Raw genomic sequence first — 13643 nt, 5'->3', positions numbered from 1 at the left:
ATTCTACAGAAAAAAGTGAGTGTGCCAGTCATAGGTTTCAATGAGACTCAAATATATTTTCAGGAGTATACAGCTGTTTGTCAACATAAGATATCATCGAAGCTTTCTGCAACATCTTTAGATATGAAGGAACCCCTTATACGATCGAATTTACAAGAACTTAATATACTAAATTCACGCTTGTAAGCTCAGTTATTGTAAACTTGTGGAGCTTAACATATTGAGAGTTTCCGACTATTGAAAATCATATAAATGCTTAAATTATGAAGGTACCTATATATGTAGCTGTTAATCATAAGATGAACTTTGTAAAACTGAAAACTGGAGCACAAATGTACAACATCGAATGTGTGTAGCAGGAATCAGGGACAAATATTCCACGATTTGGGACTAGAAAGTATTATGCTGGATACATTACGGAATTTTTATTTCGCCGGAACTTCAATTATAATAGCTATATTAATACATTTTTCGTACTATAACTAAAATATTTCCAATTAATGAATACTAATATAATTAAAAATTTCATGTAACCGTCGTTTTTTTAGTGTATTATCTAGTCCAAGCCTAATATAAATCTAATTTAAACTAACATAAAGAAAATTATTAAATTTATAGCATCGAATATATGGTATTAAGTATTCTTGCGAATATCTCGGAAACTAAAGACGGGTAGCAGCAGTAACATATATAATACCATTTTCTATATAATTATCCTACATCATTTTATTTCGGGATGAAGGAATTTATAATATTAGCAGTTGGTATGGATTCTCATAAATTTTCAATTATCTTCAACAAATAAGAAGAATTACTTATCGATAGTAAAAAGTTATTCCCAATCTGCAATATTTGCAAAATCTCCAGCAGAGTGCGCAGGTGTTTGATCAAGCCGGCGCACAGGAGAGACGGAAGAACATATGTTTAAGTAGTGGCGCATGCGCAATCATTGCTTCCGCGACGTACCTAGCCATCTTTCCAGTCAAGCAAAAGTGATTGTTTTCAGCTTTAGTCTTATTTAACGGAACTTTTATTAATGTCAGAGCCACAGTCCGCGCTTCTACTACGAAAACAATTAGCAGGTATCCAGTAAAAAGAGTATAAGTGTTAAGTGTGATCCGTGCAACGCATTCGAGCTCGACGAAAAGCCGGAACCGTTTTCGTAGTCCAAACTCGTGCGACCTCCTCACCGCCGTGTCTCGACCTTCAAGATTGCTTTGTGAACATTTTTTCTCTCGCGATATCAGTTTCCTCGAGACCTTTGCAACCGTATCTGGCCACCGGTTCGATCTTTCGTTATCTCGCGGTGGCCCTGCGCCCGATTAGGGCGTGAAAATCAATACGGCTACGGAACCGTCGTGTACCTCCCATGAATAACTTTAACCTAGCATTCGGTATCGCGGTTATCCCTAACAATATCCTTACACGATATAAGTCGTTTCGCTCGCAATTTTCATGCACACCGAGGGCCGTTTTCTCTGTTACCGAAAATAATTACAAGCTACGTTATTTATAGCCTTTCGCACGTCACATCGTGCACGACGCGATTTCGACTAAAAAAAAAAAAAGACAGAGAAAACCATGCCGTGCAACGACCACCGAAGGTCAGCCTCCTTCAACCCGCACTCTACTACTTTTGACGCACGATCGACGCTAAAAATTATTCCAAAAATCACTGTATTTCTATTATTTCTTACATTTTATTTCTCGATCGATGGTCGACATAATCTTTCAAATTTTACGTTTAAATTCTTACCCAGAGTATCATATCAACGCTGACTCACCGTCATTAACTCGTGTGTATTTGACGGTTATTTAGTAAGGTTTGATTTGACCTAACCTATACTGAATGAATAACAAAAGTGTTACTTCGTTTTATGTAAATGATATATAGCCTCGTGTTCACAGTGTCCTTCTAATGTTTCTATTGTCTAAAGTTGAAAGTATTATTAATTGTATCGTGTTTATTTAAACGAGGAAATACTTTCAGTGCCATTATAATTTATCAGTTAATATACTTATAGTTTTGAAGTGGAAGTACCCTGAAATACAGGTTTGATATAGTCATTGGCACATAAATTTCCATTTTGTTTTAAATATTCTTTTCATTAGAAAATTATGTTGATGGATAAAGGAAATACTTCATTTATTTTTTCTTTTGTCCCACAGAATTAAATAAAAACCCAGTAGAAGGGTTTTCAGCAGGCCTCATAGATGACAATGACATATATCAGTGGGAAGTACTCATTATTGGTCCACCAGATACATTATAGTAAGATTAATTTTATAACATTATTTATTTAATATTGTTAGTTTCACACCCATGTATTTATACATATATTGTTATTCTTTGTCTTTTAGTGAAGGTGGATTCTTCAAAGCACACTTAGAATTTCCAAAAGAGTATCCACTTAGGCCACCCAGAATGAAATTTATAACAGAAATATGGCATCCAAACAGTAAGTTTTATTTATCAAATAAATAAAAATATAAATCCTAAAAGATAATTAAAAACTATATTACTTTGTGTTTGTAGTCGAGAAGAATGGTAATGTTTGCATATCGATTTTACACGAACCTGGAGATGATAAGTGGGGCTATGAAAAAGCTTCAGAACGGTGGTTACCAGTTCACACAGTTGAGACTATTCTCATAAGTGTTATTAGCATGCTTGCAGATCCTAATGATGAAAGTCCTGCTAATGTGGATGCTGCCGTGAGTATATTTTACGTTAACAAAAACTCCTATTATTGATAATAGATTAAAATGTTAAAAATGAAAATTATATTACAGAAAGAATGGAGGGAAAGTTATACAGAATTCAAGAGAAAGGTGGCGAGGTGTGTCAGAAAAAGCCAAGAAGAGTGTTTGTAGGAGATGAACAAATATTCAAATGGAAAGACTTATTTAATTCTGGTAAGTATATAAAATCCTTTTGAAAATATATAATGTGGAACTGAATTGATTTCTTTGATTTTGGTATTTATTGATATAGGGAAGCCGTAAGCACTGTAAGAAAGAAACCGATGCTCAGCATTAAGCTAAATGAATCTCAGTGCCACTAAAAACGGATAAAGCCTGACCCATCCTTATACAAAGTGAGGGAGAGAGAGCATGTGTGAAAATAGAAGATAAGTTCACACACCTCTATCAAGTTTATACCACCGCCACTGACGTACCATCCATTGATACGAAGAACATAAAGGAAATACATGCAGCTCACCTTTTACATAATAATAAACAGCTAAAAAACTAATTTACACATATACATGAAGCAGAAAATTATCTGTACGATTATTACCTTAATATTGATAGTTATAAACTTAACTTCCCTGTCCCTCCTGCTCAAGAGCTAGCCCAACCCTTTACACCTAAAAGTCTCGTAATTTAAAATGTTTATGTTTTTATCATCATTGAATAATAATTCCCTAGTGTCGTTTCGTATTTTCTTACTTTCGTAAATATATATAAATAAATTTTTGTAAAGTCAAATACACGGAACATATGCTACAATCGTTAATGTAATGCCAGTAAAAATGGAAACGAAATATATGTGAATCAACAGTGACATTGAGCAAACATTATGTCGATTATGCTGTACTTAATTGCAGCTATGTAAAGATAATGTGAAATTTGAACCGTAAGTTGCCAAAATAACAAATTCTAATTAATGTAATAATGCTAATAATGATATTAGAAATATACCATTAATTACAGCTACTAAACATAATGTAAGATTAAGTACACATCACAAAGATTTTGTATACATTTTCGTCCAGTGCCAGTTTGTAAAATGATTATTCAAATCAACATCTTTATTGAAACTTGCGGTTCTAAATCTTAAATATATTTAAACTTAAATGATTTTTGTTCAACTACATATACTTTCATATTGTCAATTAAATTCTACAAGTTGGAACATGTCGTATGTTAAACCCACTTTCGCACATTCGGAAACAGTAAATTGAAAGATATATAATGTCAAAAGATTTTTACCATGTATTATTCAAATCAATAATAACATTTCATATCATGATTTAATTATTTACTTTATAAATTATTAATAATGTTGTATGAAAAATTGATTTTATAGGTAAGTTTTCTTAAGTCAACGTGATTGAAATTTTTAATAAATTCTTTTATGTATAAAAGTTACTTATAAGTAACATTAATTCTTAATAATGAAACTTACTGTACTAAAAATATGATAATTTTATTTATTATTAGGTGCCTTTGATTTAAAAAATGCGAAAACTATTAATGATACAATTTAAAAATCAACGGAAATATTTAAACGAAACAACTGTGAAAAAGATATAAAAGATTCAAAGAATACAATTATGTGCTTATTAACTGTATATATTAGTTACAAAATTCAAAAAAATTTTTGAATATTTACTATTTTCTAATTACAAGTATATGCAAAAATAGAAAATAGTATAAATAATTCATTTTTCAAGTTTATTGTCCCACGGAATCTATAATACCGACGTAAAGGGTCTATAATTTTAACGACCTCCGCATTATGAAAAAATGAAATTGTGAATATTCAACATCAGATTTAAGATATAAGTTTAAGTTTGTGGTGACAGTCAGTTCAAGAACTATTTACTAAAGTAATATTAAAATGTATTTATGAGTCAGTTATAAATGCTTTGGTAGAAAAAATTGAATGGAATACAAAATATATACTAGTTCAAGTATATCGCTTACTTACATGTATTTTTCCTGGCTACATTCAAGAATATTTATATCATCAATGAGATAAAGAAACAGACCTAACATTCAATATGCTTTCGTTTGCCAATTTTGTGTAATTTTAGAGTCTCATTATCGTATCTGTGTCACTCGCAACGTTACCAGCAGAGTATGAATAAATGAAACATTTTTTTTGTCTAAAAATGCACTTCTACTTCATTATACTCAACACTATACAGGTAACCCTCCTATAACACGGTAGATAGGTTCCTAAAAACTGCCGTGCTGTGTGAAGCCGTGTACAGTGTTAGACAAGGGTTTCCGCTAAAACAATTTTATCGTGTTAGAGCGAAACCGTGTTGTAGGAGGACTATCTGTATCTACGAATTTGGGGCAGTACTTCGAAATATGGATAATTGTATACAGCTATTTTAGCTGCCACGAACCTCTGTTTACACTAATTCAAACTGCTTTACGGTTCTTATGGTTTTAGCATATTTTTAAACATGTAATATATTGTAACACTAAAAAAAAACGTGATTAGTCAGTATTGCGACCCTAGTTTTATAAACAAAGATTATAATAAATTGCGTTCATGCAGTGTAGCAGTATTATGTACAACCAAAGAACATTGTTTTTTCTTCCGCATTGTCTCTTCTTTAATCTTATCTATAAATTTTAAAATACTACCGCAAGATACTATAATCTATAGCTTTATCTATAATGATTATAGAACGAAACACAAAGGCAAATAAAATTAATTTTAATTTTTCATCCGGCAACGTAATCAGTCATGATAGGAAACAAGTAAACGACTCATCGCTGTTGCAATCGGCATATAACCCAGAAGGAAGAAGGATGTGTTTCTGATCATTAGCAATCATTGACCACTGGCCAGCAATAGCGTAAGGTCAAAAGAAGGAAGATTTCAGGTGGCCAGGAACCTTTGATTATTCAGCATCAAACTCATTGTTAGTCAAAAATAGTCCTTGACTAAAACGAAAAAGAAGAATCTCTGATGTTCAGTCCAAAAAAGATCCAATTCCATACCGAATAAAATGAGTCTGTCCTAGTTTAGAGATCTTCTTAGTTGTATTTTTTTAATTACAAAATTTGACTCTACAACATGCCAGCTTGTTGAAACGCATTATGTGAAAATGGTATAACCTAATGTATTTGTTAAAAGCAATCTATAGATAACTTTATCTATGAAGTAAAATTTGCAAAGAGCTTTCAATAGAAGAAAACAGAACATAGTCAAATAAGTAGAACATACGGTTGAAATTTTAAAGTAGTAAATACATATTGAATGAGCAGTAGAAGTGGCATAGGACTATGTTTTTACCGGTAGATAGAATATCTTACTTCTAAACAGAATTCTATTATTACCGAATAATTCCGTTTCTCTGAGTCATCTGTTTTCATGATTATCGACTTTATAGCTGATTATCTTCAATATTATATCTTCTGCCTCTGACAGTGATTAATTTTGATAATTTTGTGATAATTTACAATGCTAAATGCTATTCTTGTTTTACAATGCTAAACCTAGAAGATAAGAAAAATCAAAGTTCCATCGACCTTTTCGTTTAACACATGCCAAAGAATTATTGGGAAAAGAGAGATAAAAAGAGAAGAATCAAGGAAGCACACCTTGATTCGAGAGAGATAAATCAGAAAAATCTCCGATTCAAAAAAAAGAGGGAGACACGCAGGGTGCACTGTGGATACGAGTCAATATCCTCCTAAATAGAAACGCGGATGAAAAGAGATGGAAACTCCCAAACGCAATAAAAAATCCTTTTTTCATAAATTTTCCCAGAACCAAAAAAAGGTTGCACATATAAAGAATCAATACTGTCAAAATTTCCGTGGCACGGAACGTGTTAAAAGAAGCTCAAATTCTCAACTTTGAAGATTTGTTGCGTTTTAATTACACAAATTTTAAAACTTTTCTTACATAACATTATTTTATTTAATACAGCTACACAGCTTTAAAGAAGACAAACTCGAAAAGATTGAAAAATAAAATAATCAATTACAACTTTATTGTTTCTTCAATTTAAACAACTTGAGGTGGAGGTAAATGTACTAGGTATTTGAATTGTACATTTCTATATCGTACATATTTTTTTTAATTATATGTTATTTAACATTTTTTATTTTCATTCTCAATTTCGAAAACTTATTTAGTAGAGTTCAGTGCTCTGTTCAGTATCATTGGAAACAACTTAATAAGTGCAAATGAAAACAATAAGTAGGTGATATTAGTAACAAGTAACAATACCAAGTGCAATTATCCGCAATTGTAATTACGGAATTTTTATTTATACCGTCACTTGCGAAGCATCACAGGGTCTTTTCATAAGTATGAAATTTTTAAATTTTAAGACTTATTGTTAGTAGAATTCATAGTTATTTTCAGTATTATTAGAAAGAGAAAAGTCTACTCGTTAATATAGAACAAGAATCGAATACTATTATTTGCAACTATGGTATATCATTTTTATTTGTACCAAATAAAATTTTCAGTAACTACCACAATTGTAAATAATAATATTCAATTCTTGTTCTATATTAAAAATTAGGCTTTGCTCTTTCCAATAATACTGACACTAACACTGGATCCTCTTCTTCTAGATAAGTCTTAAAATTAAGAACCCTGCATTTATGCGAAAAACGCGTGTCGCATCACAAACGTCAGGACAAATAAAACTTACTATAGCTACCACAATTGCAGATAATTGCATTTAGTATTGCTACTTGTTTTACTTATTTTATTACTACTTTTCGTAAGGGGAGTGTCACTAGAGTGCTCGCGTATTACATTTCATTTTATAGTATAGGTAACCCTCCTATAACACGGTAGACAGGTTGCTAGAAAATGCGGTGTTGTGTGAAACTGTTATATGAGACTCAGAGCCAGTACAAAAAGGAAGGTTACATTCCGAAAACTTATTAAAAACAAAATTTTTTTTTAATTCTATATAAGCAACTTAATTTTTATTAAAAATATAAATGTATGTATAACATGCAAGATAATTTTAGTGAAGGGAAAGTAGAACGCTGACAAGATGGGACCATCCGACTAAACAGTGTTCTCAGGGCACTCAGTTTGTAGCATTTGAGCTAGTAACATCGAAGTAAAAAAAGTGTTATTCAACCACGTTTTATCATGTTATTTAGCCTACAAAATCCTATCTTACAAACACAAAACAAAAAGGAACAAAAAATATTATTTTCATTTAATGTAACCTCAATTTAATAAATTTCTTCCTCATCACTACTCAGTACAATCAAATGAGAACATTTTTTCGGTTGAACGATATCACCTTCACTTTCTGAACCTTTTTCTTGATTTAAATTTTTTGCTCCTTCTACCTTCTTTAAAATAGTCTGTAATTTTAGTTTGTTTGCTGGTTCTTACAAGGTCGTTATAGATTTCATGGTATGGAGATAGACAATTTTGCAGCTCCCTTTTGAATTTTTGGCTTCTTTCAGCATGAGGGTCTGCATTTAAGAAAAATGATTCAAGATTTTTAGCTAAGCTTAGGCCTTCTTGTAATTTTTTTAATGTTAAATTATTAACTTCATAATCTTCATCAGTGTTATTGTTCTCAGAATCGATTTGATTTACAACTTCCGATGCCATTTCCGCTTCGTCAATTTCTTTTTCTACTAATAAATCTTGAATATCCTCAATAGCCATGTCCATAAAACCTTCGCCTCCGATCAATTTAGCACATTCTAATATGCCACTAATTTCATTTTCTGATGATTCAAGCACATTTTTTATTTCAACTGAAGCTGGCCATATCTTCTTCCAACATGCATTTAACATTGATATTTTTAGTTCTTTCAATGATAAAGATATGATTTCAATGCAGTGCTTAATTGAAAATTGCTTCCAAGCTTCCATTACATTAATTGACTTTGAATTAGTTATGTCTAAAATCCACTGTAATGATTTTCTGATATAATAAGTTTTAAAGGTATAAATAATACCTTGACCCAATGGTTGGAGCAATGAAGTAGTCTTAGGTGGTAGAAATACTATTTTGACGTTGGGATGACTTAAATCTTGTGGGTGATTTGGAGCATCATTTAATAGTAATAGCGCCTTGAAGCTCAAATTTTTCTGCTTTAAATAATTTTCAACCTCTGGCACAAAACAATTCAAAAACCAATCTCTAAATAAATCTCTAGTTACCCAAGCTCTTGGATTTGTTTTCCAATATACCGGTAAGGTGTTTTTATTTATGCCTCTAAGTGCACAAGGATTTAAAGATCTATACACTAGCAAGGGTTTTGTCATAAAGTCCCCTGACGCATTACTGCACAAAAGTAGCGTTATACGATCTTCAGATACCTTAAATCCAGATGCAGTTTTTTCTTTTTTTGATATAAAGGTTCTATTAGGCATTTTTTTCCACCAAAGCCCAGTTTCATTTGCATTGAAAACTTGATGTGCTGTGTATCCTTGCTCTTCTATAATGTTTTGAATTTTTTTTGGATAAGTCCTAGCATCATGATCAACCAATGCAGTTTTTCCTTGAATTCTTATGTTATGAATTGCAAAACGCTTTTTGAATTTTTCGAACCAACCTTTACTTGCCACAAAATCTGGGTTGACAGAAGATTCTCCATGTTCTTTAAGGTATTTGTAAATTTTAAGTGCTGTTTGTTTAATGATATTACCGTCTAATGGAATTCTTTTTTGACAGCTATCATTAATCCAAATGCTGAGTGCCTTTTCCATTTTCTCAATTATTGGCGCCCGGGGACGAGCTGTATATTTTGCGGATATCGAAGATCCTGCAGCAACTGCACTTCTTATTTCTTTTTCATTTTTCTTAATAGTTCGGACTGTTGCTTCATTTAAATTAAGATCTTTTGCAACGTGAGATGCTTTTTCACCTTTTAAAAGACGATCTAAGATTTGTATCTTTACTTCTAAAGAAATAAATTTCCTTTTAAATGTTGTTTTTTTATCTTTATCAGACATGGCTTGGGACTGAAGCTTACTGTCCAAAAATTAGTTTTAAAAACAAAAAGTCACCCTTTGACACATACCCAAAAAAATTTCTTTAAATAATTTTTTTCTTTAGTCCACGAACGGAATACTTGGAGCGTAAAATACTGAATAATGTGAACTTAACTGAATTCCAATAAAGAAGTATAGGTAACCCTCCTATAACACGGTAGATGGGTTCTTAGAAAATACCGTGTTGTGTGAAACCGTGTTACAGATAACCCTTCTATAACACGGTAGATAGGTTCCTAGAAAATGCCGTGTTGTGTGAAATCGTATTACAGATAACCCTCCTATATCACGGTAAATGGGTCCTAGAAAATGCTGTGTTGTGTGAAACCGTGTTACAGATAACCTTCCTATAACACAGTAGATAGGTTCCTAGAAAATGCTGTGTTGTGTGAAACCACGTATAGCGTTATATGAAGATTTTTGCAATTTATCTTATCATGTTAGAGCGAAATCGTGTTGTAAGATGCCGTGATGTAGGAAGACTATCTGTATTATAATGAAAATTCTAAAATTAATTTTCATAAAATGGTTTCAGACTTATGCGTCCTTTTTTTTATTAAACACTACATTGTTCAAATCAGATTAAACGACTGTAGTATGAATAAAGTTATAATAAAGAATTAATATAAAGAATTATAATAAAGAATAAAGAACTAATTCAATTCCTATCAACAAATCTAAATTTATGAATTATCAGTAATGTCGAGCATAACAATGAAACGATACGAGGATTCTCAGGATCTTCAGAGGTCAGAATAAAAATTCCTATAACATGTAACATCTGTATGGATTTTAAGCCTGTGGTTTAAATATGAAGTTAGAGGCAAACATAATTACTGAAAGCCCAAAAATGCTTATATATATATAGCACAGACTTAGTAATAAACGACTTGACTAATAAATGAATGTAACTTCTATAAATATTTAATTCTTAAAATATTAAGTGATATAAAATATTCATTACAATTTTATCAATTTTAAATTATGTAGGCAATGAAGATACCTAATATACCTACGATTTGAATAAAATCACAAATTTTCTTAGTCTGTGACCAAGAAAATTTAGCGCCGCGATTTCAGGAAGATGTTTACATCGTGAATTACGTTACAGGTTGAAGTTATGCCATACTTATTTGATTTTTGTTATAGATTCGACATAATTCTTTAATAAAGCTGCAAGAATAATTCAAAGGTCACTTTCGTTATCTTTATTTGGAAAATAAGTATTTTGTGCTTTAAATAATATTTCAAAAAGAAATAATAATATAATTTTATTGCTATGGGTTAGTATTCTTTGTGTTGAGTTGTTGAGCATCAATTTTACGTTTTTGTATCAAGAATTTTGACGTGGGCGACAAATTCATATCTTTGGTTTGTTTTGAACCAACTAATTTATAACTATGAACGATGAACATATTGTTTTAACACTACCTGACACTCAAAACGCGGAATCAGTATGTTTGACTCAATCTCAAGAATTATCACAAGATACAACCACAGCTATTTGGGGAAGATTGTGTCCTATTAAGTTACCTTTTAAAACAGTGGGTAAATATATTTACATCCTAAGTATTATTTAATATCTGTTCTATGCTAACTTTTAAATGTATGTAATTTTTTATATAGAATTGACCAAGAATATATATACACTTGGTCGATCAGAGAGCTGTGATATTTGCATAACTAAAAATGATTTAAAACCAAAATGGGTCAGTGTAATGAGTAAAGTACATTTTAAAATAACTAGAGAATATATTGACGGTAACTGTAACGATGCTGTAGTATATTTAGAAGACTTAAGCCAAAATGGTACTTTCGTTAACAAAATAAGAGTAGGCCGTGGAAATAAAATTATATTAGAAAGTAATGACATTATATCGTTAGCACAACCTATTGTTACTGGTAAATATAATTTGTTATAATTTATTTGGAAATATAATTATTATAATAATTAATCTTTATATTTTTGTATATCTGTAACAGTATATGTATTTATGAGTACTGGTGCGTTTGAAAGTAATGACTTGCCCCCCGAGCTCAAAAGTAAATACGCAGTATCTCGTAAATTAGGTTCTGGAGCATGTGGAGAGGTAAAATTGGTATTCTCTAAAGTAGGTTGTAAAAAGTTTGCAATGAAAACTATTATGAAAATGGGTGGTACAAATGAACAAAAGAATTCACTGAATGATCCAGAGAAAATTATGAACGAAGTAAAGATATTGAAAGCTCTGAAACATGTAAGTTTAAAGAGACTGTAAATTATTACAATTACATAAAATATTAACAAATATTTTATTTTTAGCCTTGCATAATTCGAATGGAAGAGATTGTAGATAATCCAAGAGCAGTGTACATAGTTTTAGAACTAATGGAAGGCGGTGAATTGTTTGAAAGAATAAAGAGCAAGGGGAGACTTTCAGAGAAATTTGCAAAAATAATCTTTTATCAAGTTGTACTTGCTGTTAGTTATCTTCATGACTCTGGTATAACACATAGAGATCTAAAAGTATGTTTTTATAAAATATACCTTTTTATTCAATACAAAATAAAAGTACTACATAAATGTTCCTTATTGTAGCCAGAAAATATATTGTTAGCTAGCAACTCAGATATTACATTAGCTAAAGTATCAGATTTTGGTTTATCGAAATTAGTTGATGCACAAACTATGATGAAAACTTTTTGTGGTACTCCTATGTATGTTGCACCAGAAATACTATCTAGTATTGGACGTGGTTCTTACACGAATCAAGTATGTATGTTTCATTGTGAATATTGTTGTATCTCATCAAAAAAACAGTAATATCAAAAATAGTAAAGTTTTGCTATTTATAACACTTTTTTTTTATCAGGTAGATGTATGGAGTTTAGGAGTAATATTATATGCTTGTTTAAGCGGTTCAGTTCCATTTAATTGTGCAGATAAAAGAATCTCCTTACAAGAACAAATAAAGAGAGGATATTATACTTTTCCTTCTTCAAAATTTGGTCATGTTTCAGATAAAGCTTTAGATCTGGTATGAATACTGTACTATTATATAAAATGTAGTTACCATAGTTAATGTATTAACATAGTGTGAAGTAATTTAAACCTGTAACAACAACTTTTCAGATCAAACGTATGATGACAGTCAACCCAAAAAAGAGAATTACTATAAAGCAAGTTTTGTTGCATCAGTGGTTGCAAGATCGTGAACTCAGAGATGCTGTTGACATATTATTATCAAAAGAAAATGATGAAAACATGGCTCCTTCAGGTGTTTCTGACATTTACCAATGCAAAAGTGAGCAATATCATGGATTAGTAAAACGAGCACGATTGGAAATATAAGTACAAACACATAGGATTAAATGATATATGATAAAGATAATTGCCTTTTAAGAGCAAATTATTTTTGGACAGAAACTTGTGCAGGTTAAAATTGCGAAATTAAAGCGATCAAAAGATTCTAATCTATTTGTTATACGTCAGTATTTACGATGTAATTCGAATAATTTTAGACTGTAAGATATAAGTAATTTAAAAGCGTGTTACAAGAGATTACTAATTCAATATGTTGGTAATAGTAAGCTTTAAAATAAGTACAAATACGATTAACCTACCAGTACAATTATTTTACAATAGTTGCAAAGTTATTTAATAATGACACTATAATAATTGAAACAAATACCAAAATGTTATTTAAATAATAATTATTAGATATTTTTGTACTTCAAATTCTTCTATGCTTGTAACCATTAAAATTTAGTTAACTATATATTATTTCTACTTAATTGATAAAAGTCTACCGTGGAAAAATTTGAAACAAATAAAACTTTGTGTACAAAAAACCGATTTATATACAACTACAAATTGTTTCAAGAATAATATTATGTTGAGCATACATTTTTTCCTTTATTA

At 30.8% G+C, this 13643-nt stretch overlaps 2 protein-coding genes across 5 annotated transcripts; both read left to right on the top strand.

Annotated features, from left to right (window-relative positions):
- The first annotated feature begins 914 nt into the window (after positions 1-914).
- Positions 915-3725, top strand: Ube2g1 (ubiquitin-conjugating enzyme E2G 1). 2 transcript variants are annotated; one of them, XM_031994533.2, is made up of 6 exons: positions 915-1082; positions 2170-2272; positions 2362-2459; positions 2537-2715; positions 2794-2916; positions 2996-3725. In XM_031994533.2, the coding sequence occupies exons 1-5, from the start codon at positions 1037-1039 to the stop codon at positions 2872-2874; spliced, it is 507 nt and encodes a 168-aa protein (XP_031850393.1). In that variant the 5' UTR covers positions 915-1036; the 3' UTR covers positions 2875-2916; positions 2996-3725. The 2 variants fall into 2 exon arrangements, with proteins under 2 accessions (XP_031850393.1, XP_031850394.1); XM_031994534.2 differs by lacking the exon at positions 915-1082 and adding an exon at positions 1856-2053.
- A 7017-nt stretch (positions 3726-10742) lies between these two features.
- On the top strand, positions 10743-13626 carry LOC116435205 (ovarian-specific serine/threonine-protein kinase Lok). 3 transcript variants are annotated; one of them, XM_031994530.2, is made up of 8 exons: positions 10743-10934; positions 11081-11290; positions 11369-11644; positions 11726-11979; positions 12045-12248; positions 12321-12494; positions 12595-12759; positions 12855-13626. In XM_031994530.2, exons 2-8 carry the CDS (start codon positions 11143-11145, stop codon positions 13071-13073), a joined length of 1440 nt encoding a protein of 479 aa, XP_031850390.1. In that variant the 5' UTR covers positions 10743-10934; positions 11081-11142; the 3' UTR covers positions 13074-13626. The 3 variants fall into 3 exon arrangements, with proteins under 3 accessions (XP_031850390.1, XP_031850391.1, XP_031850392.1); XM_031994531.2 differs by having other exon boundaries at positions 10758-10853; XM_031994532.1 differs by lacking the exon at positions 10743-10934 and having other exon boundaries at positions 11135-11286.
- The last annotated feature ends 17 nt before the right edge of the window (positions 13627-13643 follow it).

The sequence above is a fragment of the Nomia melanderi genome, chromosome 11, assembly GCF_051020985.1.
Source record: "Nomia melanderi isolate GNS246 chromosome 11, iyNomMela1, whole genome shotgun sequence".
Lineage (NCBI taxonomy): Eukaryota > Metazoa > Arthropoda > Insecta > Hymenoptera > Halictidae > Nomia > Nomia melanderi.
The sequence above is the reverse complement of the archived record's forward strand: the minus strand, read 5'-3'. Positions and strand labels throughout refer to the sequence as shown.